Source organism: Hemicordylus capensis, chromosome 2 (assembly GCF_027244095.1).
Source record: "Hemicordylus capensis ecotype Gifberg chromosome 2, rHemCap1.1.pri, whole genome shotgun sequence".
NCBI lineage: Eukaryota > Metazoa > Chordata > Lepidosauria > Squamata > Cordylidae > Hemicordylus > Hemicordylus capensis.
Window position 1 is genome coordinate 350,342,635 of NC_069658.1, and position 27,805 is coordinate 350,370,439.

Genomic DNA, 27,805 nt, shown 5'->3' on the forward strand with positions numbered 1-27,805 from the left:
GAGCGAGGCCTCCCTTCCGAGTGTGAGGGGGGCTCACGCCAGTCCCAAACAGTTCTGGGTCTCCCATATGCGGGATCTTCCTGGTATCGAGAGTCATATTGGGGCCTACCATAGTTCGAATAGTCTGAGCGATAGCCCTCCTGGTATTGTCCATAGGCTCCTGAGTTCCAGCGCCAAGTACCATAAGATGAGAGCTCAATCTCATCCCAAGGGGAGTGGCAGTCTGTCATACAGTACCTATCTGTATGCCTGGGTTCACGACGGTCCCATTCCTGATCCTGTCTATAATCAGAGGAGCAATCATCCGAGTCCCAACGGAAACTCTGATCCCTAGGAGGGAGACACTCCTGGTGTCGCTGAGGCGGCGAATGACGCCGTGGCAGCCATGATGTGTCTTTTGCAGGCTTGTCCAGCAAATACAGCTCTTCCTCTGATGAAGCATATCCATGTTCGTCCGTCACCACCGACAGTTCTCTACTCGTGCTGGCACTATCAGGTGCCAAGGTGAAGGAGTCCCCGGCCTGCGGCGAGCTAGGCCGGATGGAAACCGACAACTTTGGTACTGGTGGGGCCAAAGACCTTGCTGAGTCCAACTTAGGCTTCTTGGCCAATGGGACCTCCAACACAGGAACCGACACTGTCTTCTTCTTCTTCGGGGTAGGAGGGAGGTGTTGACCCACCAGCAAATTATGAGGAAACTTCTGATTCTTTTTCTTTTACTTCAGCTTCGAGGGAGTTGGAGAAGGGTCCAGCACCACGGGCAGAAGATACTGAAGCAAGTCCTCAGAATGCACCAAAGTGCTCAAAACCATCAAGGGATCAACAATGGAAGACGCCAAAACCAGTATCAAGACTGGGGTTTTGACTTCCACTGGAGCAAATTCCGAACACTCCAACTTTACCGAAGCCATCTTAGCTGACTGCTTCAACGATAAGGCTTCCGAAGAACGGAGAGCCAAGTCCCACATGGCTGCGTGTAGGGGAGGAGCCCTATTCTTGTGAGCCTGCTTTGTAAACCTTTGGCAATGAAGACAGGTCTCAACAATGTGGGATTCCCCCAGGCACAAAAGACACTCAGTATGAGTATCAGGGGAAGGGATCTTAGATCCACAACAAACACATTTCTTGAAGTTCGTTGTGCCTGGCATACATGCCGTAGGCTGGCCGGCCACCACATTCCGTCCCAGCTGGGATCGAAGCTCCAAAGAGAAAAACTGTAAAAAACAAAATGCCAAGAACAAAAACAAACAAACAAAAACGCTACTGCGTAAGAAATAAGTAAGAAAGAAATAAGAAAGAAAGCAGGAAGAAAACAACACGGGGCTAGATAGTAATGCTACTCGTTGTCGAGCTGCAGATTCCACGATGTTGACTAAAGTGCAGATGACAAAAGCATATAGTGGCTGGGGGCGGGGTTCCCGCTCAAAGCAGGAGAATTGAGCTAGTTAGGTTCTGATGAGGACTCTGCGCAAGTGCATAGCCCATTTGTGTAAATGACGGAGACCATGTCGAAGAACCTGAAACTACTTTCGAAAAATGAAAACTAGAAAGTCCTAGGATGCTGCATTTTACAGCTAATATGACCTTCTGCACCTTTTCTGCACTTCCACAGACTTGCAGCATACACAGCTGGGCTATTAAGGCATTAAAATATAATTACACTTTCAATGTTGATAGAAACTAATGAATCTTGCCTAGATGCTAACAAAATGCTCACAGTTACCAAGAATTTATGGGGCTATGGAAAGATGACTCCTTTTGATAGTGAGGTGTGTCCTGTAGAGTACTTGATATTCAGGCAAAAGTACACAAAAACACGGCTTTATTGACTGCATTTGCCAACACATTGAAGAATGCAAAGGTATTTTTTTGTCATAAGCAAATGGGCCATGGTCCCTACGTGTATTAAAGCATACACTGAATTGAAACATGATGAAAATTATGGCAGACAGACCTATTCCAAGGCAACACAAACAGCATGCATAATACAGCTTTCACACAGAACAACTTTGATACATTATATTGCTTTAAGGATTAACTAACATGGAAAACGTACAAAAAGGAGAAATAGGTTTTTGCATTAATGAAAAATACATTTTTTCTCTACAAAGGAATTTCTAATACAAGAAAATAAATATTGCAACATAAGCCAAAAATAATTTAAAATTGCTCTTTTCAATATATTTTCAATATTTCTCTTTTTATATTAACAAATGGCACATCACTTTCTTTGAAACAAAGAAAACAGAAGGACTTTGCCTCCTGTGACATTCATATCGTTTTCTGTAACTGATGTGGAGTGGGTCTGTATTGTGTCTGTGTGGAATGGAGCAAAGTATACAAGTGTATCCTTAAAGAACAACCAAATTAAAACACCTGCCTGGTAACAGGAAATTGAGTCTTTTTGTGACAGGTTACAAAAACCTTTAGAGTGGTTCAGGGGAAAAATTCCTTCTGCAGAAATGGCTCATTCTCCATTGTGCTTTGAGGAAAAGAATGATCAAATATTAGTTTCATTTTACTTTTAAATAATAGATATTAACAATTTACAATGATGCAAAAATATGCCATGTTAACAGCTAGACCAGAAAACCTAAGTGGGGAACAGGAGTGTGAGAAGATCTAAATGGTCTCCACCAGGAAATCCCATTCAAGACTGAGGTTTTAAAAACAAAAGTTTGATTCTAGCCGCTGAATCAAAAAGGAGTATCACTATTACCATATTAATACATAAGCATGGTGTTGCTGTCGTAAAGGAAATGGGATTCTCCTGATACAGTGCAAATGGCAATGCTTGAAGTTCACACATCATCTTAAAAACCTTTGCTTAATAAAATAGACCGTGTATGCTTTTTCTCTCTTTTCATCTCAAAATACATTTACAGTGCATCAAAAATATTTTCCATGTACAATTTATCCTTCCTTTATGCAAATCTTTTTTGTTGTTTCTGCAGGAAAAAAGCATGTGCTATAAACAGTAAAAGAAGAATGGCTTCTCAAAAGAACTGGACCGAAATGCAGATGGTGATCAAGTGAGTACAAGCCAGCCTCCAGCGTCATACTGATGCTATAGAGGCAATGTGAAAGAATCAGTGTTGGAACAGATTTAGAACAAAGTGAGAGGATCTTCACTGTCCGAAAACATTCCCTTTTCATTAGTAATACCTTTTGCTATGAGCAACTTCCTAGTGGAGTCAGCTGGATAATCCAGAACCAGAAGCAAGAGGAGAGCCAGGACTAAGCAACTTCTAACTATTTGTTTCACTACACCGTTATACTAAAATATACTAGTGAAGTGGCAGGTGGACTCCTGCACAACTCCAGAGATTATAACTGATTCCAAGGCACGCACCAGCCTTCCTCATATCTACAGAGCTCTTTTGTTAAGTTAGGATCATTAACCACGAGTCCAAGAACATTATAAAGAGTCCAAACCAAAAGTACTCAAGTTCCTCAGTACTTATACAAAAATACCAACATTTTACCAAAATCACAAGGTAAAAGAAGTATGTATCCTACTGCTACAGTAATATATTTCCTAATGTAGCCAATTAAAAATTCTGAACAGGAACAGTGCTGAATTCCTTTTCCCTGGTCATTCTAGTGAACTCTGCCCTCAAGCCAAATATGACCCTCTTAAATTCCCTGATTGCAAAAATCATGATAGGTACAAATATGCATACACTTTATATTATAAAGTCAGTGTTCCAATGCTCTGTGGAACTTCATGCAAGTAGGGTCTGCACCATTCTCTTCTATCTGGGGAAATACTCCGGGTGTGCACACAGGGCTTCGTGAGACTTTAGATACCTAGCCCCATGAGTGTAATGGAGATGCTAGAGTAAGCTGAAGTGTTTCTTTCTCCCCGCCATACTTTAAAACTTACTTTTGGTTCAGAATGACTTCTTAGTCACAGTAACAATGGAGTGTCTCACAGTTCTACATATGATGATGATGATCATCATCATTATAAAAAAGGAGCTGCTTTAGTTTGGTTGTTCTTTAAAGTTTGTCCTTTTGCTGTCCTGTACTGGGGTGAGCAGGCAAGTAATGCAGTAGCTGATGAACAAAGCTGTGTACAGTGAGATTTCTGGATTTTTCTATCTCTCTTGTTTTTAGCTATAGTTGAACTGAAGCACACGGAAGCGAGATCCATTAAAAGGCAGCATATTGATTATCTGTATGACATAACTAGGATATTGTAGCTAAAGCTTAGCAAGCTTGATAAGATAAAACTAAGTCCTATTTACTGTATTTAACATTATCTGAACATATCAAGCCTTGATTAGAGCAGAATTTACTTGCCAACCCATAATGGTTAGGCTAATATTGAATAGTTCCACTTTAGTCACAGTGGAACTAACGGAAAAAATCATTTTGCAAACAAAACTTCTCAAATCAGCGAAACACCGACATGTGTTTTGCTCCTGATTTTGGTTTATTATCAGAATCATGATTCTCCAAATTGTAGCTCAACTGGAGTGATATTAAGGACTTTGGAAGGCTTGTAAAATGACTGACTCTCAAAAACCAAGAACAGCCAATTCCTGGCATCGGAGCACATAAAACCAATATTGCTCAGACTGGAATGAGCACAGAGCATCAGAAATCAAAATGGTGGGATGTGGTCCAAATGATAAAAGCATCATCTTCAGCAAGCTTGCCACCTAATGCCTCAGCTGTGTCATGAACATGGTTTTAGTCCTTTTGTAGTGAAACAGTTTTTATTCTTTTTCTTCTTCTTCAAATGACAGGTTTCCGGTTTCTGGCTGTGCTATTTTATTCTCAAAATATTCTTTGGCATCCATAAAATAATTTCACTGATTCAGCTGAACAACTGCAAGGTCTTTGTCTCCCCCAGTTTGAAAGTGATGGATTAAACAAGCAGAAGTGTCCCAGTATATATACTGTATATATATATATATATATTTAAAAGTAACACACCAACAACAAAAAGTTTTAGTGAATTTCACTTTTCTTTTTGTTTTTGTTCCCTGAGCTCACACTGGGGTCACTCCTATAAAGCATGTAGCAAACCTTAACTGTGACCTTTGAAGCCAAAACTGAAGTAATGGTGTAATTAAGTGCAAACATGAACATCTGCATGACTCATAGGTAACATGGGCTTTTGAATGACACTTAAGGCTTATTAGAGACAATTTATGCACAACATTATTGTAATATTGAGGATGTTGACTTCTGTGAATCACCCTCCTATGATGAGTTGATGGCTTGCTACTCTTGATTTCAGTTTTGAAATGGAAGGATGAAAAGGGGAGAAAGCCATCAATTTAGCTACAATGTTTAGAGAAAGAAACCAAATGGCAAAGGCAAATGTTTCAATTGTCACTCAATGACATTGCATCAACAGCCAAATAACCACTTCAGTACAAAGGAAGCTTGTGGGTAGAGTCCCTGTGCAGGTGAGTGATAATTTGACTATTTATGCTGAAAGCACAGACTTGAGCTCTTTTGCCAAGTTGGGGAACTGAAGTGATTTGATTATTTAAAGGGGGGAAAACCCCTTCCAATAACTCCCTCTCTGATTAGCAAAATTCTGTTCTCACTCTCTGATATCCATTTTTGTCCAAGTGTTTTGGTAAAAGGCTATTTTAATCAACCTGAGCAAATTATGGGAATTGCTTCAGAAAATTGAAAGTTTAGGTTATATCAATAAATAACACCCAAAGTTACTCAGGAGGGATACTGATAGAGAGCAGAGCAGCTTTAACACAGATATGTATTTCTTCTATCTACTGAGAGCCTCGGATGTGTATTTATAGTGCTGCCCAGCCGATAGTTGGAGTGATGGGGCTAAATCTTGGTTCTTGACCCTTTGGACGGACTCTGATTGAACTGGAGAGGTGAAAAATAAAAATCAAGGATTTAATAGACATAAATACAATGCTGTATTCCTCCACCCATTAAGTGCTTTCTTCAAATAAGCTTGTTGTGCTTCTTTAAAAAATAATCGCTTATTTTACTTCATGGTTGCACGCGCACAGACATGCACGCTGACTAATCCCGCACACACACGCATACACACACACACACACACGTATATATTTACTTTTCCATTAAGTTCTGTGTATATAGTTGGCTACCATAGTAGTACTCCCATTCTGCACCCTGCCAAACAGAGGCAATAACACCAGGCAGACCATGAAATCTATTCACTTTGTTTAAATAATGCCCATAAAACTGTCATCCCTGCATGAACAACAGATACTGGCAATCTCAGACCTCCTCATTAAAATTCTAGGATGTCGTGTTCACTACCAGCAAGCTCAAGACCCTAATAATAATGCACATGCTTGCATTTCGTTTAACCAGGATATGCAAGTTTTGACTAAGAAGGGCTAACTACTGTTACAGTATATAGTCTAAGTCAGTGAAGCTTTTAGATGTTTCTCAGGCATATAGAGGAAAAACAACAGTGCTCATTTCTGAACTATATATACAAATTAAAAACAAACCAAAACCTTCTGTTATGGTACCAGGTGGAAATTGGACATGGCAGTTGTAACTGGATTTAGGCCTCACAGAGCTGTCACAATTGGTCTATCTGGCGAATTAGGATGCCAAAATGCTCATTCTGAAATTATCCTCATTTCCTGAATCTAACTGGCTACAGTGCCCTCTGCCACTACCAGATTCTGTGTCGGAGTCACTCATTTCTGCATCAGAAAAGTAGCCATCAGTCTCATTGTCAAACGGATGTAAGATAACCTTTGCTCTTTCACTTCCTGGAGGTCCATTAGCCATCTCAGGCTTCTCATGCTGCGATCTGCGAGTCCCTCTGCCCTCTTTTGGTAATTTGAACCTCACTACTGTTTTCGGGCTACCTACTGAGTCAGGCACTTTAACCATGGAGCTGGGATCAGAAGGGGCATATTTCACTGGTTCCTCATCATTGTGTAGGTTACTGATCAGACTTTGGGAGGCTTGAGGATCATTTCCTTTCAAAAGAGGAGTTGCAGGATGAGAAGAACCTTTCTTAGTTGTCTTTTTGACTTCACATGTCACTTTGCACTCTGGGTGAAGCTTGTCCATACCTTTCTCTGCCTTGCTGTTTCTTAAATCATGAGATAAAGATTTTGTGGTGTGGTCTGACAAATAATTCACATTAGTCCACTGATCTGAATCCTCCTCTTGGTGACTTTTGAAAATGGTATTCAAGCCATTTCTTGGTTTTTTCTTAGTGTGTGTACGCAGTTTGCTCTTAGCTTTCTTTGTGGTGTCACTCTGCTTTAGTGGGGACTTCAAGGAATGATCCATCATAAAGCTTAACAAGGTCTCTTCATCTTGTAAAAGTTCTTCAGAAAGGCCTGGGGTGGTGTCTTCGTGATGGCCATTGTTCAACGACCATTCACTCATTGCCATGTTCTCTGTCGTAATCTGTACAGATTGAGCGAGCCAGCTGTTGAAGAAGGTCCCATCAATGGGAAAGGAAGTTGCCAAACCTATAAAAATAATGGGGTGGGGGGAACAAAAGAGCTTTAGAGGTCAGATTCACTCAAGAGGTTTTGCTTGACATTTAACCACAGTTTTAAAGGGCAGTTAAATATTTCGGTGATAATTAGCCAAACTAGGGATGTGCATGGAATGGGATTTGCATGCTGTTCCAAGCTCGGAATGCAACATGAGTCCCCAGATTTCCAGGCCGGTTGTTCTGATGGAATGAGCTCGGAACATTCATGTGTTCCGAGCGCCATTTTGGCAGGCTGTTTTTCCTTTGCTTCTGTTTTGGGTGCTGGCTTCCAATTGGCTTGCAATCTCCTTGCTTCTTGGTTTGTTTGTTATCGTATGATAACAAGCCAACCAAGAAGCAAGGAGATCGTAAGCCAAGCAGAAGACAGTGCCAAAAACAGGAAGCAAAGGAAAAACAGCCCACCAAAATGGCGCTTGGAATGAAGCAGAACCCTTTGAAGGGCATTCTGTTTCAAGCTCAGAACAATTGAAATGGCCCGTTTCAAGTCAGAACATTCTGCACATCCCTAAGGCAGACACAGAAGTTGAGAAAGACTAATGCAACAAGTGAGATTAGAGATGCGGCAAATAGCAAGCTTGTCGATCGTAATATGCTCTCTCACTCATATGAGGTCATTTGTTCAAGTCTAGTGGTTGCCAGCCATGTAGGGCTTCCAGCTCTCCTCTTGCTCATTTTGCCCAGAGCTTCGACTTACTATATTCAGATGTTCAGAATCATAAACTATTTGGTGCAAGCAGTCAGCAGCATGGTTCATATGTTCAGGCTTTCACAGATCAACCATTAACATAATTAACTAATTCCATTTAAACACATGGGCTGACATCTAGACTAATGAAGCACATGTGCAGCAAATATGCAGCACACCCCAGGGGAGCGGCAATTTTTGTCAGTCTTTCCACTGAAGCCAACTGCGCGTCCCAGAAATATGTTCCCGAGGGCTGCACAACTCTCAGGGATATATTTTCAGGAGTCATCGCTGTCTTTTGAATGAAAGGGAGATTGACAAATATTGCTTTCCCTCACCCCGAGTGCATGTGCAGCACTGAGGCACACACACTTCAATAGTATGGATGTCAGCTACGGAGTTTGCAAACCTGTGGATACTATTTCATTCTCATTCAAAGCTAGTTTGGTATATAGTGTACCAATAAACGTCAGGACTAAATTCAGTAAAGGAGAAGGGGGAGTTGAAGGAGTCAATGGTTCCAACAAGTCCTTTGTGGAGTGTCTCTGTGAGGTGCAATTGGGAGTGGAGAATGGATTGTGCCCATTTTTCTTTTAAAATTAAGTTTGTTCCAAGACAGACTTACAAGCACAAAATTTAAACTTGCTATCTAAAACGAACACAGCAGCATAAATCACTAAAAGCTCATTGACGAAGCTTTTACCTGCTTATAAAAAGGCTGAAGTACTGGATGTTGGTGAAACTCCCTGCTGCACCATTTCTTGAGCCTTTTCTTTTAAAAATGTATTTAGATGTTTAATAAGGTTGCCATCTCCCCCTGATTTCCGGGTAGTTACTGGATTTCAGTTCTGCGCCTGGTTCATCTGTTCATTCACCCGGATTTGCATAGCCCCCGCTGACTGTGATTATGTGCCTGTTGCTTCTATGTAGACCTAGTTTTTTTTGCACATGCCTGGCTCTTACCACACCCCCTTCCTGTTCTTGGGATCCTCGGCTGTGCTGACCCCTGCACTCTTTTAATGAGCAAGAGGCAGCTGCCTGCGACGAGACAGGGGAGCTTTCCTTTCCAAGTTCCCAGGGCAGCTAAACAACTTCTGTAAGTTTTGACTGACTTCCAAGCACCAGGTAGCAGCCCAGGTTTATTCTAGCTGCCCAGCTGTTGGGTTTAGGTGGCCCTGAAGGCTGGCAGGTCTCACTAACAGAGGATGGGAGCAGCTGGCAGGATTCCTTCCCCCTCAGGTCTAGCTGCTTGAGGGTGGGAGCAGGATGGGAGGGGTCTCCTGGGATGGGATGGGAGCAGCCGGCAGGGCTCCTTCTTCCTCAAGTCTGGCTGCTGCTTTCTGACCTCTGCCAAGTCCCCTGGAGGTTTCTCTCTGCCTGATCTCAAGCTGCTGGCTTCCTCGTTGGACTAGGAGGAGCTGATCTGCCCCTCAGGCAGATTTCTTTCTCCTCTACCGCTGCTGCAATGATGTACCCTTTAGGATTGCATCCACATTTTGCTTCTTAACTGTGGCTCCCTCTCCCTGCAAGTTCTGTTGCCAGTTTCTCTCCCAGAAAGAGAGAAAAGAGAGATCTGGATAACAACCCCCTACCCTTAACGTAAGATGCTAAAGGGAGAGGCTGACATGACCCTAAAATTCCAGGGTGAATTTAGTGGCGATGACTGCACTCAACACTGCTCCTCAGCATAAGCCAGTGTGTCTTCACCAATAAATAGCATTTTCAGGTATTGGAAAATGGGGGCGGGGAGGTGGCAGTATGCAGTTGGTGAGGGAATCTATGACAGTGCTACACACAGCTGATTAGACAAGGTTAAAAACTAAACTGATATATTAGAAATCTGGGATATTTAAGGTATCTAGGTATTAAATGCTGCCTGAAATGGTCAGGTAAAAGATAATGCCCCAACCTTTACTGGTTGATGTCCAGAGGGGAGACACTTCACAGTGCATCAGTTGACTTGCATATTTTGCACAACATCCAAATTAGTTGCAGCACAATTTGCATAATATGCAAATTGGGCTACCCAGATTTGGGAAGCTTGAATATGGCAATCCTAATCTTTAAGGTACTGTATTTCCTCTCTGCAGCAAAGAAACACACCTCTTCCCACACTCCCAAAAATGTGCTGAACAGGAGTATAGCTATCCATCTCCCCATCCCAGAAAGACTTCCCCCAACTCTTTCCATTATGTGAAGGCAGAACATTGTGCTATAGGCACTGGATGTGGGCTAGTGCAAGTATGGTGGTGTGGAGGGAATCCTGTTTTTCACAATCATCTGAAAAGGTCATAAAATAAGATTTAGGTGGGATCAGGACATGGGATTATCCTTATTGCTAAACTTCCTGTTGTGACATTCTAAACCCCAGAGAAAAGGGAAATTTCAGGCTCTTTTATCCACTCCATGGATTTTAAAACTCCAACTCTGAAGCCAGACATACCCAGCTGTCCCAGTACCAACTCGTTCCCTGATTTCCTTTTCTCTTTCTTCTCAGGACTACTTTTTCTATCATCTCTTCCTTTTCTTTTTGGGTCACTTCTCCTTCCCTTTGTTCTCTTCCCAGTTTGCTCTGTTCAAGATTAAAAAAACAGAGATGTTTCATTACATTAAATACATCATAATCAACTGGTAGAATCTGGAATGTACAGGAGACAGAAGAAAAAATAAGAAACAAAGTGGATTCTCAATAAAGCATTACAAAGGCTCTTGGAAGAGTATGATGTTATCTGGGGAGACTGTTTACTGCCATTTTAGGCAAGAGGACAATGCCAACCTCAGCCAAATCCTATATGTTGTCTGAATCACACATTGCAATCTTATGCACATGTATCTGAGAGTGAGTTCCATGAAACCTATGGGGTCTGCATCTGAATAAACATGCTGACACCTAGGTATACAGGAATACTTATATTTAAACTTATATTTATGGAATACTTATTTTGCTCCCTGTTAAAATAAGAGCCTCCCCATCTCTGGCAACTTTTAAAAAGGCACTGAAGACACATCTATTCACCCAGGCTTTTAATTAGATTTATGGTTTTAATTTTTAATGTTCATTTTAAATTATTTTAATGTTTAAATGATTTTAATTGTCAACTGCCCAGAGACACAGGTTTTGGGTGGTATAAAAATAAATAACTAAATAAAATAAAATAAACAAACCAATGCAGTGACCTTGAAATCAATGAAAGACTTTATTTAAAGCCAAGAGTTTTTGGCTTCAATGTGTTTCCTCTTAACTGTGGATAACAACTTTAGGCTATGCCTCTTCAAGCCTCTTAACTGCTATTGGTTTTGGACATTTCTAAGGATCTGGGGTCATTAGAGCATTACTCATTGGGGAGACAGCTTCACTTGGTTCTGATCCCCTAAAGCAGTAGCTGAAATAGAGTCCCATTCAAAACACTACCATGCAATTGCAAGCAGGTATCAAGGACCAAGGTGAAGGAGAAGAGGACCCTACAAAGCTTCACAAATGACTGCAGTGGGACATGGCATGGGAGGAAATCTGGTCTTGTGGCCGCAAGCATGAATTGTCCCCTTTGCTGAGCAGGGTTCACCCTAGTTTGCATTTGAATGGGAGACTACATGTGTGAGCACTGCAAGATATCCCCTTTAGGAGATGGGGCCGCTCTGGAAAGAGCATCCGCATGCTCGCATGCAGAAGGTTCCAAGATGCCTCCCGGGAAGCATCTCCAAGATAGGGCTGAGAGAGACTCCTGCCTGAAACCTTGAAGAACAGAATTTTGAACAGAAGCTGCTGCCAGTCTGTGTAGACAATACTGAACTAGATAAACCAATGGTCTCACTCAGTATAAGGCAGCTTCCTATGTTCCTAGATCGAGAGGTTTGCACCTGGTTTGATGCCACACACGTAGTCACACCCTTCTGCTGGAAATTAAATCCGAAGAACAAGTTGTTTAAGATAGCATTGCTATCACTTTAAAAACTGGGATTTCTGGACAAATGTACAGCACTGCTTACTCTTGAACACATTCATTCATGCGCTCCTGAACGGGCCCTCAAGGCAGCGGACAAAATTAATTAATAATGCAACAATTAAAATCAAATCTAAACCAGTCACAAAATATCAATAAATGCTTAGCAATTAACTTAAAATACCAGTCTAGTAAACTCACTCACAGAACAGCAGAGCAACAAAACAGGTCAATTGAAAATAACAGTCTGAGGCTGTTTTCATGTGCAGCCCAGACCAGGCTAAGGAAGCCAAGCCTAGTCTTGCCTGCTTGTAAGAACCACGGAATTGCACCCAAGCTTGGCGGCACCTCAGTGGCAAACCCGTCTGCGGAGCCCACCGCTTAAACAAGGTTAAGGGAGCAAGTGTTCCCGTAGCTGCATTTTTGTAATTGTGTGCAGTGCTGGCTGATTTTAGCTGGCACTGCAACATGGATGGGCGCCTGCCCATTGTGGCAGGGATCCCCACAATGCACCACACACGCGCTCGGTGCCTTGTGGGAGTTCTGGGGGCTGGGACAACTTGTCCTGGCACCCCAACCTCTGTGCTGCTGGGGGCAGCTGACAATCATCTGGGTGCATGATCGGCGCGCCCAGGAAGAGCAGAGGAATCGTCTTCAGGGAAGGTAAGTTTGAGCAGCCTTCCCCACAAACCCTTCTCACGGGTTGTGCGAAAGGGCTCTCTGCCTACCCGTGTTCCCTGGGGAGAGGGCTCCTGCGAGAAGGTGCTAGGGCTGGGAAAGTCTTTCTTCTTGTCACTACCAACCCATGCCACTATTATACTGTATTCATTTTTACTCTGCCCTTCCTCTGAGGAGCACAGGGCAGTGTATACAGTCAGTCCACCTTTTATCCTCACAACCTGGTGAAGTACAGGGAGAGGAGAGGAGAGGAGAGGAGAGGAGAGCTGGTCTTGTGGTAGCAAGCATGAATCTTCCCTGTTACTAAGTAGGGTCTGCCCTGGTTTGCATTTGAATCGGAGACTACATGTGAGCCCTGTAAGATATTCCCCTGATGGGATGGGGCCGCTCTGGGAAGAACATCTGTATGCTTGCATACTGAAGGTTCCAAATTCCCTCCCTAGTTCGCCCCCCCGGTTCTAGTACTTGTAATGGGGGATCAGGTAAGGATTTCTCTTTACAAGCACTGGGGGGGAGCCCTCTGGGGTTGTAAAAGGCCAGGGTGGGTGGGTGGGGGATTGCCTTACCACCGCCACTGTGGTGCCGCTCCTCGGGGTGGCAGTGGCTCCCTGGGCCCCACCGGTGCTCCTCCCATCATCTGGGCCAGCAGGGGCCCAGTTCAGACCTCTGCACATGCACAGAGATCACTCTAATAGAGGAGGGAGGCCAGCAAGGCCTAGGGGAGCCATCACCAGCCCCGAGAAGCCACACCATGATGAGCAAGGTAACCTCCCCCCACCCCCATTCAGCCTTTTAAAACCCCATAGTGCTTGTAAAGGGAAATCATCATTACCAGATCCTCCTTTACAAGCACTAGAACTGGGGTCGAACTGATTCACTAGAACTGGAGCCGCTTCAGCCCAAGCTCAGACCAGCCCCCCTTTTTGGAAGGCCGGACCATTTCGAGCTCAAACCAGGCAAACCAGGCTGGTTTGACTTGAAAAATGGCAGCAGCCGTCTTTACTAGGGATGTGCATGGTCCGGACCGGCACCCAGGGGGGGTCTCCCTTTAAGGGTGGGGGGTAGAACTTACCCCTCCCGCCGCTCTTCCCCATCCGGCACTGTAGTTGAAAGCGAAGTTTTTGGGGCGGCAGCGTTCCTCGCTGCTGCCCCTGCCCCCCGTCGTCGCTTGTTAGTCTCTGTAATAGTAGCACGCATGCGTGCGTGGCGGCGCACCCGTTGCCACCGTGTGCGCGTGCGCCGTCTACATCACATGCATTGTGCGCATGACGTAGGCGGCGCGCGCATGCACGGCGGCGACGGGTGCGCCGCCATGCACGCATGCGTGCTACTATTACAGAGACTAACAAGCGACGACGGGGGGCAGGGGCAGCAGCGAGGAACGCTGCCGCCCCAAAAACTTCGCTTTCAACTACAGTGCCGGATGGGGAAGAGCGGCGGGAGGGGTAAGTTCTACCCCCCACCCTTAAAGGGAGACCCCCCCTCGGTGCCGGACCGCCGGACTGGTCCGGCTCCGAACTGGTTTGGAGGCCTCCAACATGGCCTCCGGACCGGTTCGTGCACACCCCTAATCTTTACATGGCACTTTTCAAAGAATGGACAGGTCCCTGCCTAGAGGAGCTTACAGTCTAGATACTGGGACTATATAGGGAGATAACAGGAGCGAAAGGGAAACTGAGGTAGGGGTAAACAAAGAAAGAATATGTGATTCTTTAAGTTACACACATTTAAGTTTAGTTATAGTAGGGAATGGGAACTGTAAACTTACCACAGCTAGGACCATGCTATAAAGCCACAGTGGCATTTAAAAAATAAAATGTGCATGCTTTGCATGGCTGATTCTGCCTTGGTGAACAGATTGAATAGAATAGAATAGTTGTGGGAATATCATATCATATGATGGGTTTTGTGTCCCTGGTTCTGTGTCATTTAAATCAATAATAATTTACGCCAGGGAGACTCTGTTTTGGTATTATGCTAGCGTTGGCAAATTACCCATTGTTAGATGTTAAAAAAATGTTTATTTTGGGCTTAACTCAGATGCATTACTTCTAGCCACTGCTCTAAGGTGGCGCTACCAAGAGGAAAATGCAGCAGTTGCCCCATGGTATGCATCAACAGGTCTTACTGCTACAAACCTCCTCCCAAGCTTCTAAAACCAGCTGTTATTGGAGAAAGACTACTGGGGTTGATGCACGACCAGTCTAAACCAATTAGACCGTTCTTGGTAGTCAGTTAATAAACCACTATTATGGTTTTATCGAGGATTTTACATTTCCAGGCATGCCAATCAAAGATTCTTCTCACAAGCACTGAGCCGGATTCCAGGAAGAAAGAAAAGCAAAACTGATGTTTGCTTGATTCCTGCCAGCTAACTGGAGAAGGGCAGACACATTTTTCACTTGACTTAACAAATAAAATGTATGGCTTTGTTTGGATGGCGCAATGCTTCTAAACAGCAATATGAATGTTATCCTTTCTGAAAAGGAAGCCTGTCAAAAGGAACAGCTGCATTTCAAAGCCTGACAGCTAGGGGTTTGCTTTTCAGTTCACAGGAGATAGATAGAAGCAGCTTGCTTTAAACCTGGCAGCCCTTTCCAGCTTTAAGAGACAGGAACTGCCTCAATGATTATTTATCAGTGGCAGAATAAACCACCAAGCTCAGCTTCATGAGGAAATCCTTCCAAAAACGAAGTGTGTCAACTGTATTCCACCAAGGTTTTGTTCATTAACCGCCATGGCACGCAGTAATTAATAACTATGCTAGGCCAGTGATGAATGAGGCAGTCTCCCCTGCCCCCAGCAGTGACGGGGGAAAGGAAAATGGAGAATAACAAAATCTTGGCTCAATCGGAACAATGCCATTTTATTTGGAAAAGCATGTTGTGCCATGTAATGATATCAAAATAATAATAATAGATTGTCTAAGGTCCCAATTCTTGTACCCAACTGAATTCAATAGATGCTACGAGTGCTCAGACACTTTCCAAAAGTCACCACTGCTATGCAGGCTTGCAATTCCTAACAATGCCCAGCTGGCAGAGCAATAATTCACAAAGTAAGTACTTGCTGAAGAAGTGATTTCACTGTTTAGTCAACTGACCACAATAAAAGCAGGCCCCCTCCTTCCCTTGCACCCAAAAACTCAGTACAGACATAAAGGTCTTATGCGGTACAGTTCTTTCTTCCGACCTACTCACTCCTATCAGGAGGCCCACTTCACAGAAGCTGCTGCTGGCAGCCAATTATTCATTCCAACCCTTTACTGCTCAGGAAGTCAGAACTGGTTAATGGGCAGCTTTGTGTGTCAAAATCCCTGAACCTATGTTCTAAAAGATAGTAAGGTCTCTCAACTTTGTGGCCACACCCCTTGGAAAGGTACCTTAGTCTTTGGGGTAGGGGCTGTTGTGTATCTGAGGTTTATCTCTATCATTGTATAAAATGTATACCGCCTAACAAAGGCACTCAAGACAGTGCACAATCAAAATTAAAACACACAAATTAAGTTGGTAATCCTAGAATAATGGGAGATAAATGCTGGATCAGCAAGCCCTAGAATCCGCCAGATTCGATATCCTCTCCTCTAAGGTTTCTAGGTAACAACTGAGAGAAAATTTATCCCTCAGAAACCTTGAAGGAAAAGGCTGCAACTGTAAGACAGCTCCTGAAACCCGCCCTGATCCTGCTAGTCCCAGTCTACAGTACAGATTAGCAGAAGACCACTATTGGATCTTAATGCAGCTTGCATTAGGGTTGCTGAAGCAATGTGCCTGACCAGGGGCACCCCAGAGGCCCCCCACTACTGAGGCAAGGTGAGGCTAGAGTGGCAGATTGCCTGAGGCAGCAGATTGGCTGGGTTCACTTTTCAGGATAATTTTTTAAAAACCCAACCCCCCCACCAAGCCCTCAGATCTTTTCATGTTGGCTGGGGCAGCTCAGAAAAAGGCCAAACCAGTGAAACACGCACCCCCTTTCCTGTCAGTCTCCTAGCCCCTTACCTGAACAAATGCCCCCCATTTTTTGCTTGTGGGCAGATGTTTGCAGGGAGGACTTGCTAGGCATGAAATTATGAGCAGTATTAGCTGATCTGGGCTTCATTTTTAATAGGGTGAGGTTTTTCTTACCAGAGAAGTTCATATTCAGAACTCCCCTAAATCTAAATTTGCTCAATCACTAGTCCGTAGTAATTACCAATCCCTGACTTAGAGAATTAAATATATAATAACATTAAGTTGTATATAGGACAAGCTAGAAAAAATTCCATAACTTCATCTTTCTAGACGAAGTTCTAAACTCCAGAAGTGACCACAAGTGACAGTAAGAAAGGACACTTCAACCACATTTCCAAGAAAGTAGATTTGTTTTGGAACTAAAGTCGTCTGGGCTACAGATCAAACAGAATGAAATATAACTCTGATGAATTTCTTAGGGTTATTTAATAGCCTCTGTGACCACTGGGATTACAGAATGATGAGCAAAAACTAAACTCCCAGGGCAAGAGCTGTTATTAATCCAAACACACTGTAAGCAACAAGTAAATATGAACATGATCTTCATAGGTCTATCTAGTGAATGCCAAAGAAGGATAGTGTGTGTCTGAATTAACTGCTTATCTGTCTCAGAACCAAACCAAACTGTAACACTTCAACCACAAGTGAGTTCTTTCTGTAACAGAGGAGATCAGAATGAGGGCCACAAATGGTTATTATTAATTATTTCTGAAGTGCCTAAAATCACTTGGCACTGTACAAACATTAAAAAAAAATTAAAATGGGCCCTGTCTGACATTCTAAGGCAGCTACAGAGAACAGAGATACAGTCTTATGACTGCATTCATAGTGAAGAATGGTTTTCTAGGGAAGCTACAACTACCTCTTGAATCACAAGAGTGATCTTTGTGGCTTGATACTATTTCCACATTTGTCACTGGCAAAGCTGCACTCGACTTAACAGGAAAATGGAAAGAGCGCCTTCTATGTCAAGTTTCTTTCTCTCACTAGCGCTGGCTCTTTTGTGCTAGCCTGCATTAACTGAGGCTAGCAGATATATCTCAGTATTAACTGAAACAGAAAGCAGATCACAACACCAGTCAGTTCAGCTCCTGAATAAAGCAAGCTGGCAAATGTGAACCACTTGGAGTAAGAGGTCCAAAACAGACACCTGCACCAAAACATCCTGGCTAATTATGAAACCAGCATGGAAGCTGTCATGTGAATCAAATGTGTAGCAGCAATATTCTTCCTGACAGCTTATTTTGGCACACAGAACCACTATGTTAGCAGGTGGGGACAGTCTTTCCCAAGCATACTAATAATATCGACAGAGCACACTTTTCACCCAAATGTGGCTAATGCAAACATATAGAGATCATTCACACAATCAAAAATGGTGTTCTACCTGGAGTTTGGGAGCTGTGTGTGCTCTCAATTATCGATTGTGTGGAAGCAAACTAGGAGGAAAACCTGGGTAGAAATGATTGTGTGGAAGCAAGGTAGGAGGAAAAGCTATTCAGGTTTTCCTACCTTGCTTCCACACAATCACTTCTTCCTAGGTTTTCCTCCTACCTTGCTTCCACACAACTGAAAATTGGGAACACAGAGAGCTCCCGAAACCAGGTAGAACACAGTTTTTGATTGTGTGAATGATGTCACAGTTTAGCCCAAATCACAAGTTCACCATTGTAACCCATATAAGCAACACTTTTATCTGATTGTGTGATTACATGCAGCATTATGTGCATTGTCTGTAAAAATCTCAGCTCCTAAAAGCTCCAATCCAAATTCTGCAACTAGGACAGCTAAGCCAAGAATGTGAAGAGACATGGATACGATAAAGGAGAATTCCCTGCTTAGCTGTGGGTGCCAAGGAGGCTCCAGAGCAGGAGGAGTAAATGGGTACCACAGAACTTCCACGCCTCTGAGCTGAGGCCTGAATGGCTAAGTGCTATATATTCCATGTACAACAAACTTTCAACAACATTAAGTGTACAATTCAAGTACATAATAGGAATATCTTGGTTGCTTCCCAGCTAATTTGGGAACACGTAGTTGTACCCAGTACTCATACTACAACTACTATCCAAGACTCAAAGGCTCTATGGGCACATAAAACACTTTATTATTTCTTGTTTACACAGTCAGACAGGTGTTATTGACTGGTTTGTTTTATCCAGACATCGAGTCCTTCCCAAGGACCTGGGATGGCTGAATCTTATTGTCAATGTTGTTGCTATTATTATTATTATTATTATTATTATTATTATTATTATTATTACTGGCCGACGTTCTGTATAGTGCAACCTCGGCGTTAGCCACCAGGACTGCTGCGCACATAAAAAGCAGCCCCAGGTCTGTTAAAGAGGTTGTTGCAAAACTCCTTAAAACAGCATACAGTCCCTGACTTTGGCTACTTCTATGGTTTCCAGGGGAAGCCTGCACACTGTTTTAAGGAGTTCGGCAACAGCCTACCTCTGCAACAGCTCCTAGGGCTGTCAGTTACATGAGCAGCAGCCCCTAATGCCAAGTCTGCACTGTATAGACTGCGACTACCGACTACGAATATTTTATGCCGCTTTTCAACAAAAGTTGTCAAAATGGTTTACACAGAAAAAATAATTAACAAAGTTGCTTCCCTGTCCCCAAGGGGCTCAAAAGAAAAAGAAACATAAGACAGAGACCAGCAACAACTATTGGAGGGATGCTTTGCTGGAGATGGACATGGCCAGTTGCTCTGCCCTCCCCTCCACTAAATACAAGAGAATCGCCACTTTAAAAAGGTGCCTCTTTGCTCAGTTAGCAGAGGTAAACTCAGATACATTATAGAATATATCTTACAAAGGAAACTACAGTCCACAAAAGCTGATGTCACAGTACATGTTTTAGTCTTTAAGGTGCTACAGGAGTCATTCTTGTTTTTGCTACACAAACACACAAAAGGTTACACCGTTTCCCTTCTGGAAACGTTTAACTGAGCTGAGCAAAGCCATATACTCAATGATGAAATGACATCCTCTACATACCTTTTTTTCAACGAAAGTAACATCATTTTAAATCACTGATTTGACTACAGAAAGAAAACCTCTCCCTCACTGGAGCAACTTTCAGTTCTGAAATTAAATCTGTACTAGGGATGTGCACGAGCCTGTTCGGAGTCCATTTTAAGGGCCTCCAAACTGGTTTGAATGACCTGGCTGTTTGGCCGGTTTGAAGGTGGAGGTGGCATACCTTTAAGGGCGGGGGAGAGTGCCCTTACCCCTCCCGCCGCGTTTCCCCTGCCGCTGCTCCATTTTAAAAGTGTCCGTCAGGGCGGCAGTGCACCTCCCTGCTGCCCCGTGTCCTCTTTGGCCGGAAGTAACAGGAAGTACACGGGGCACGTGTCTACATCAGGCATCCATGTGAGCGAGTGTGATGTGTGCGCACGGCACTTCTTGTTACTTCCGGCCAAAGAGGACACGGGACAGCAGGGTGGTACGCTGCCGTCCCGACGGACACGTTTCAAATGGAACACCAGCGGGGGAAATGCGGTGGGAGGGGTAAGGGCACCCATCCCCACCCTTAAAGGTATGCCACCCCTGCTTTTGAGTCATGCCCCGCCAATTCCATTGACATCCCTGATCTGTACTCCCTAGAAGATCCTTTAAATCATACTAAAGCCAGGACCAACTGATTTTACTAGATGGTAAGTGAATGCACATGGGATTTGCAGGGTTCTTAATGGCATGAGGTGCCAAACTGTTACCTTTCCTAATTCCTATGGTTATAATATCAAATCTAATAGATACAAATCTGGAATCTCACATACCACCATTTTGGGTGTGTTGAAATTCCCACAAAGCGACTTTTGCCAATCATTTTGAGCTGGGGAGACAAAAGGCAAATGCTTCCCCCAAACCCCAAGGACTGCATTTGTTTTCAACATAACACAGGAGGCTCAAACAGCCGGGTTACTCTGGAGGAGTTTTGATTTGAATCTAAACTTTAAATGTGATCACTGAGAAATGCTGAAATGCTGCTCCATGTTTTTCTAAGAAAAATTAAAGGTTGTGGCAATGCCTGATTGGGACATCATAAACATGGTTATGGATTCCTTCTGTGCATGAAGGAAGGCTATATCAGGATCCACAGATTCGGAACCATACAATTTTCAGTGTACAAATTCCTTAGGCCCTTAAAATTTAACTCAAGGAGAAGCTTTCAGCAAAAGAGAATGCGGTCCAGACAGTCCTAAAGAAACCCCGACCACGTGATGGCTTCTGAGGAGGCTCCAAAGCCACAAACACAACAACTGGCTGAGAACTCTGCCAAACAGCCAGATGCTCCTTCTGGAGAAAATGTTACACAGCTTTGAGTTTCGGGTCCTGTGTTCTTGTTGCAAAAAATGAATGTACAAAATGTGGACTTAGTTTTTTTAAAAAGAAAATCTAATGAGTCCATGTTTATTTTAAAAATATTCAGATTGTTTTGTGCATCTTAAGGCATGCCCCATGCAAATAGATTTACTTATCGAGCTAAAAGCACAGAGGAGCAAAAGAACCCCACCAGAAGTTTAACCTTTGATCCTTAACAGAGTGAACAACAGTTGCCAAGAAGCCAAAGCAACTGCTAGCAAAATATGCCAACAAACCAGATGCTGCTACTAAAACCCCTAACATTGAGGGCCTTAGGGGCCAAGATCAGCAATGAGAATCCAAAAGAGATGGGAGGGAACAGCACACTTCTGTTACGAGGTTGCATCGCAGGTCAGGCTGATTAAAAAAAAATTAACAATCATTGAATGTGGCTGGTGTTTCTAGTTAATTTCCTACTTGCGGGTGATATATGGCTCATTTATACAGGATCAGCAGAAGCTATAACATCAGGCTTTTATGTAACCCATGAAATTAAAGGGGTTGCTGTGATGTCTTGCTAGCAATTACAAGATTATTTAGTGCATGTTCGGAAGGCACCTCATCACCTATGACTGACATCATTTTCTCCACTAACAGATGGGAAGTGAAGTTGTAACTCTGATACCAGTTCTCTTTTCAACCAGCTGCAGCTTCTGAAGCACAGGTAAAGTTAACTACAAGTTATATGCTTAAGAGCTGACCCTGAAAGAGCAGTACCACTCCAGAGTTTCAAAATGGAAGTTATAGGTTAATACAAACAAATTACAAGCTCTGGTTTCAGTGATTATGCCCATGATAACAGATGGGATCGAATGAGAGTGATTTAACAAACATCATGCCACTGTGTTTGAAAAACAGGTCCCGTGTTTGGCCACTTCAAGCTGGGCCCACACTTATTTGAAGACAACCCCCATTTCCCTGTCACCCCATTCTGATTTTCTCTTGGTATCAAAGATCAGGTGAACCTCTAAGGTAGGCCTTGGAGTCAAACAGAAACAGAAAAGAATGTATGGTAACTATACACTGGTCTAGTTATAAAATGTTCAATGACATTCCTGATTGGTGAATGAATGTGAAGCACTGAGAGTAACCCATGATGTTGGAATCCATCCCACAAGAAATTACAGGCACTTCCCGAATTACAAACATCTGACTTACAAATATGTGCACATACCACTAAGCTCCATAACGTATTATGTTAAAGGGGTTCCTTACTTACAAACGCCAACCTGCACATACAAACAAATTGTTGCTCTTGGGAAGTATATGTGTTCTGAGTCTCTTGTTTTCCACAACTGCGATATCAAAAACACAAGGTGTTTGCTGGGGGAGGGGTCGAATAGGGGGCTGAACTAGCCTCACCTCACACTGTGTCTCATAGCATCCTTCTCAGTGTTAAGTCACTTGGCAAGGCACAACCCTTCCACTATCTATGCGAAACTCAGTGCAACTGATATCACCCCCAAGACACCCATTTAAATAATGAAGAATAATTAATTGAAATATAATAGCACTCACAGGTAGGAAAATGATCTCAACAACTTTTATCCAGGTGGGAGCAGGAGTCTGGCTGCTCAGGTACAGCACGCAGGCTGGGAAAGAGGTCCCCAAAGCCTAACAGGCTATTCAAACTCATGCAGAGGAAAATCCAAATGAGCCACATGATAAAAAGAGAGACAAGACAGCCGGCACTGACTGCAGCCAGGCAAATGTCCCCGCCACACAATCAGCCCACATGATCAGGGCGCTTTTCAGATCACACCCTACAACATGTCCATCAAGTGTGCTTCCGTACTGCCTAGGTATCGACATCGCAGTCCCTGCACTGTCAGCAAGGTGCCGTTCACATTTCTGATGCCTTCTTTCGGGTTTTATCTTTGCGTTACAGCAATGATAAGGCCCCTTGCATGCTGATTACTATCTCCCCCACTATTAGCAGGACGGGTGAGATGCCAATGACCATGCTTGTGGCAGAGGTTTCTCTAAGCCTCAGCAGGAGCACGTACCTGGGTAAAGATCCTTTTCAATCAGTTTCATCTGGAGGTGGAAAATCTGTTCCTGGAGTTTGCAAATGGAGTGTTTCATTTTCTCTCGCCTTGTCACCATGTAACAAAGATTTCTAACCTGCAAAACAGAATTAGAAGAGTTTCCACTTTAATCATGAAAGCTCCTCAAAATGCCTTCTCTCTGCTGACCCCTGCACCCTTATTTAACGTGTTTCCAAGGTACACTTTTTGGCACCATCCTTCATGCACGGCAGAGGCAATCTGAATGATGCAAACTATGTACTATCAATAAGCACGCCCCTTTTGGTTCTACCATCATGCCGACAGCTTTGACTAGAACCTGCAATAGGCTGCAAGTCAAGGAAGCTATTCGTACCAGCGAGCAAAACTGGGCTGGGCTTCCATAGCCTGGTATTGCTCGCTTGTGAGAACCACTGGGCTTGTGGGCGAGCCCGCCTCAATCCCCTCCCGCCCCAGATGACGTTAATGGAGCAAGCGCTCCATTAACCCCATTTTAACAATCGTGTGTCAGCAGGCACACTCAGGCAGGCGGAGAGAGGGGAGGGGGGATCTCAGGAATGCACTGCGCCACACGGCAGCGCTTCCCTTTGCCCGACCCCTTGGAACTGCCGGGTGAGCTGCGGCTGGGCGCAGAAGTGTCAGAGCCAGGCCACTGCTTGTCTGGGTGGGTGATCTGCTTGCCCGAGGGGTGCGTGATCATGTGCGGGTCAAGTCTGCTCTCCCCACTGAACCCCTTTCGGCTCTGCACACGGATCGTGTGTGTAGAGCCTTATAGGCTATAAACCACCTGTGGCCATTCCTTATCACACTAGTGTCCTGCTGGACTTCCAAGCTGGAATCTGTCTTATTTTAGCCTCCTCACAGCCACTCTGCAATGTAGGTAAGGCTGAGAGACAGTGACTGCCCAAGACTAGCAAGTAAACATCACGGTTAAGCAAGCAGGGATTTGAACTTTGGTATTCCACATTCAAATCTGACATGTAACCAGGATGGGGCTGTTGTTCATTGGCAGGGCATCTGCATTGCAAGCAGAAGGTCCCAGTTTCAATCCCTGGAATCTCCAGATTTCACAGACAGCAGGCTTTACTGTGGGTTTTCTGCTTTACTGTGAGTTTGAAGTTGCCCCCCAAAAACGATGCAAAAAACTGGATTTTTTAAACTCCGGAGATATACCCTCTAATGCACGATGAAAAACCTGAATTATGTGTGAAGTGCTCCCTAATAGCTCGCAAGGACTTTGGGGTAAATTTGGCTGTTATGTGAACGCACACCTCCATTCCAGAGGAGATGCGAACTAAAAGCCAGTTGTGAAAAATGTCCAGGTGAGTCTGGGAAACATTCCTGCCTGAACCCCTGGAGAGTCACTGCCAGTCAGTGCAGACAATACTGAACTAGATGGACTAATGGTCTGACTCTGTATATGGCAGCTTCTTATGTTCCTATGCTCCATTACAGCACAATGGCTCCCAAGTCGGCAACCAGTGAACTTCTAAGTCATCAGAGGTAGGCTAGATGCCTTCCCTGCAAGTTAACAGCATTTATCAATGTAGTGGTATTTGCACTTGTTGTGTGAGAGCATGCCTCTAGTGATGGGAATAAACTTTAAAATCACAAGTTTGTGGGATCCTTAATATATTTCAAACCTATTAACTCATTTCAGGTGTCCATAAAAGGATTGTTTTATGGAATGTTGTTTGCAGTCACATTGCTACTACTAATTAGGGATGTACATGAACCACAGTTCGGTTCGGCACAGTGGGCGCTTTAAGAAAGAGGAGGGCAAGTCCTTACTTGCTCTCCGCCACCCCCTGCAACTCCTGAGTGTGCCTCAGCAGGAAGCTGCATGGGGCTGTGGAGAGCAGGTAAGGCCTTTCTCTCCACTTTGTTAAAGCTCCCACTCCCCTCCCTGCAGCACCAAGCCTGTGCTCAAACTGCGGTCCATGCACACCCCTACTACTAAAGTTAGCAGTTACAGTGTTATTGCTTTGTAAGGCCCTTGGTTGCCAGTAACAGTAACTGTTTTGTTTATGAAGGAGAACTATGTCACTCAGGCTCAATCTGTCTAAATTTGTGGAATCCGCTAGGTGTACAACTGGTTTACAATCATATTATTACAATCATATGGTCGATACTATTGACCATAGTATCCTTCTGGAACGTCTGAGAGTGTTGGGAGTGGGAGGCACTGCTTTGCAGTGGTTCCGCTCCTACCTTTCTGGCAGATTCCAGATGGTGTCGCTTGGAGACTGTTGCTTGACTGTTGCTCGTCAAAATCTGAGCTTTTATATGGGGTCCCTCAGGGCTCCATACTCTCTCCAATGCTTTTTAACATCTACATGAAACTGTTGGGAGAGCTCATCCAGAGATTTGGTGCTGGGTGTTATCAGTATGCTGATGACACCCAAATCTATTTCTCCATGTCAGCATCATCAGGATAAGGCATAACCTCCCTGAATGCCTGCTTTGAAGCAGTAATGGGCTGGATGAGGGATAACAAACTGAGACTGAATCCAGACAAGACAGAGGTACTTATTGTGTGTGGTTGTCACTCGGGAAGTGATATTAATCTACCTGTTCTAGATGCGGTCACACTTCCTCAGAAGGAAGAGGTACGCATTCTGGGAGTGCTTCTGGATCCACACCTTTCCCTGGTTCCCCAGGTTGAGGCAGTGGCCAGAAGCGCTTTCTATCAGCTTCGGTTGATACGCCAGTTGCATCCGTTTCTTGAGGTTCATGATCTCAAAACAGTAGTACACTTGCTGGTAACCTCCAGACTTGATTACTGCAATGCACTCTATGTGGGGCTGCCTTTGTACGTAGTCCAGAAACTACAATTAGTACAAAATGCGGCAGTCTCCGGGTCATCTCGGAGATACCATATTACTCCTATATTACAGGAGTTGCACTGGCTGCTGATAAGTTTCCAGGCAAAATACAAAGTGCTGGTTATAACCTATAAAGCCCTAAACCGCTTAGGCCCACGGTATTTAAGAGAGCGTCTTCTTCTGCATGATCCCCATTGTCCACTACATACATCAGGGGAGCCTCGTCTGTGGCTATCTTCATGTCGTTTGGTGGCCACCCAAGGACGGGCCTTCTCTGTTGTCGCCCTGAGACTTTGGCACGCACTTCCCATGGGAATAAGAGTCTCCTCATCTCTAGCGGCTTTAAAAAAGTGTCTAAAGACTTATCTTTTTACCCAGGCCTTTTAGCTTTTTAACTTTTGATTGTTTATTATTTGTTTTAAACTGTTTTTAGTATTTGTTATGAACCACCCTGAGACCTTGGGTTAGGGCGGTATAAAAATGTGCTAAATAAATAAACAAACAAACAAACAAATAAATAAATATATTTTTTACAAACAATGAAAAGATCCAGCATCAAAAATATGCTCAGGGACTATGTTAATACCTTAACGAGGAGAGGATGGGTGAGCCCCCAAGCTGTTTATTGACTTCAGCAGTTAAATATTTGCCTTTCTTTAAAAAAAAAATGTTTTGTTTAAGAAAAAAGAGCCACCAACAGGCATACAGCCACCAAAGCAGACACAGCAGGCAAGAGAGACAGGCTGACATCCTAACCAATGTTGTGCATGTGCAGCAGCCAAAGATGCATGCATACAGCTGTGGCCCTCCTTAAGCAGCGCAGCTGCTTGTGCAGGGGTGGGGTTGGGTGGGGCAATTTTTGCAAAATTTCTCTGAGCAACACTGGACGGACACAATAACAACAAACTGGGAATCAAAGTCATTTTGATTATTACTATCCTGCTCACTAAGGAGAGAGCATTTAAACGTATTCCAAACATGCCAGTTCTCTTTACGTTTAGACATTTTAAAATGTATTTTAAAAGGCTTTTTAAAAAGTATTTCGGACCCCTTAGCATAGGTGTGGGTTGAAACACAAGGCACCCCCACTGTCCATGCACTTCTTTAAAACTGAACTGCTTTAAAATTAAACTTGATATACTAATTAAATTCAACATCTAGATACCAACTTCAGCTCCCTGTGCAGTGGGCCATCTCTCAAGACAATGACTTGGCCACTAAATATCTGCTTTTCAGAGTCAGGTTGTTCTGCCCAATAAGGAGGACTTTGTTCAAACAAAAGCAACCTTTCTGCCTGGCAGATGTACAGCAAATGACAATGCTTTTGAAATGAACGCAGTCATCCCAAGGTCGCTTCTATCTTGCTTCCTTCCTTCAGGAGGGCTGTCGTTTTACCAGTGACTGATGACCCATTTGCAAGAAATTCCCCTCAGAGAAAAGCTCAATTCAGCATAAAGACTGTCTGCAGTGGGAATGTCAGTGAGTGGTAAAAGAAAACCTTGTACTGGTTAGCTATCCTGTTTCAACAGGATAGCTGTTCAAGAGAGAGAGAGAGAGGGAGGGAGGGAGGGAGAGAGAGAGAGAGAGAGAGGGAGAGAGAGAGAGAGAGAGAGAGGGCGCGAGCAAAACCCGAAGAGCTGTTTAAGTGTCAAATGACTTCCTGACACACCATCAAGCTGAGGCAACTACAGGGGTCTGATAGCAGAACCCCTGACCGACCACCTCTGAAGTTCAAGCTCAGTGTTAAAGCTGAAAGGCTGCTGATTCTAGC

General features: G+C 43.8%; 1 protein-coding gene across 4 annotated transcripts in view; it reads right to left on the reverse strand.

Moving 5' to 3' along the window:
• Positions 1 to 1,805: 1,805 nt before the first annotated feature.
• The window catches only part of JADE2 (jade family PHD finger 2), a 246,434-nt gene continuing 220,434 nt past the window's right edge, over positions 1,806 to 27,805 (reverse strand). For 3 of the 4 annotated variants that reach the window (XM_053296799.1, XM_053296800.1, XM_053296801.1), the window contains exons 10-12: positions 23,189 to 23,306; positions 10,621 to 10,749; positions 1,806 to 7,463 (exon numbers count right to left, since the gene is read on the reverse strand). In XM_053296799.1, the coding sequence (XP_053152774.1) occupies positions 6,574 to 7,463; positions 10,621 to 10,749; positions 23,189 to 23,306 (1,137 nt within the window). In that variant the 3' untranslated portion in view covers positions 1,806 to 6,573. The remainder of the gene's footprint in view (positions 7,464 to 10,620; positions 10,750 to 23,188; positions 23,307 to 27,805) is intronic. The other variant, XM_053296802.1, reaches the window with a different exon arrangement.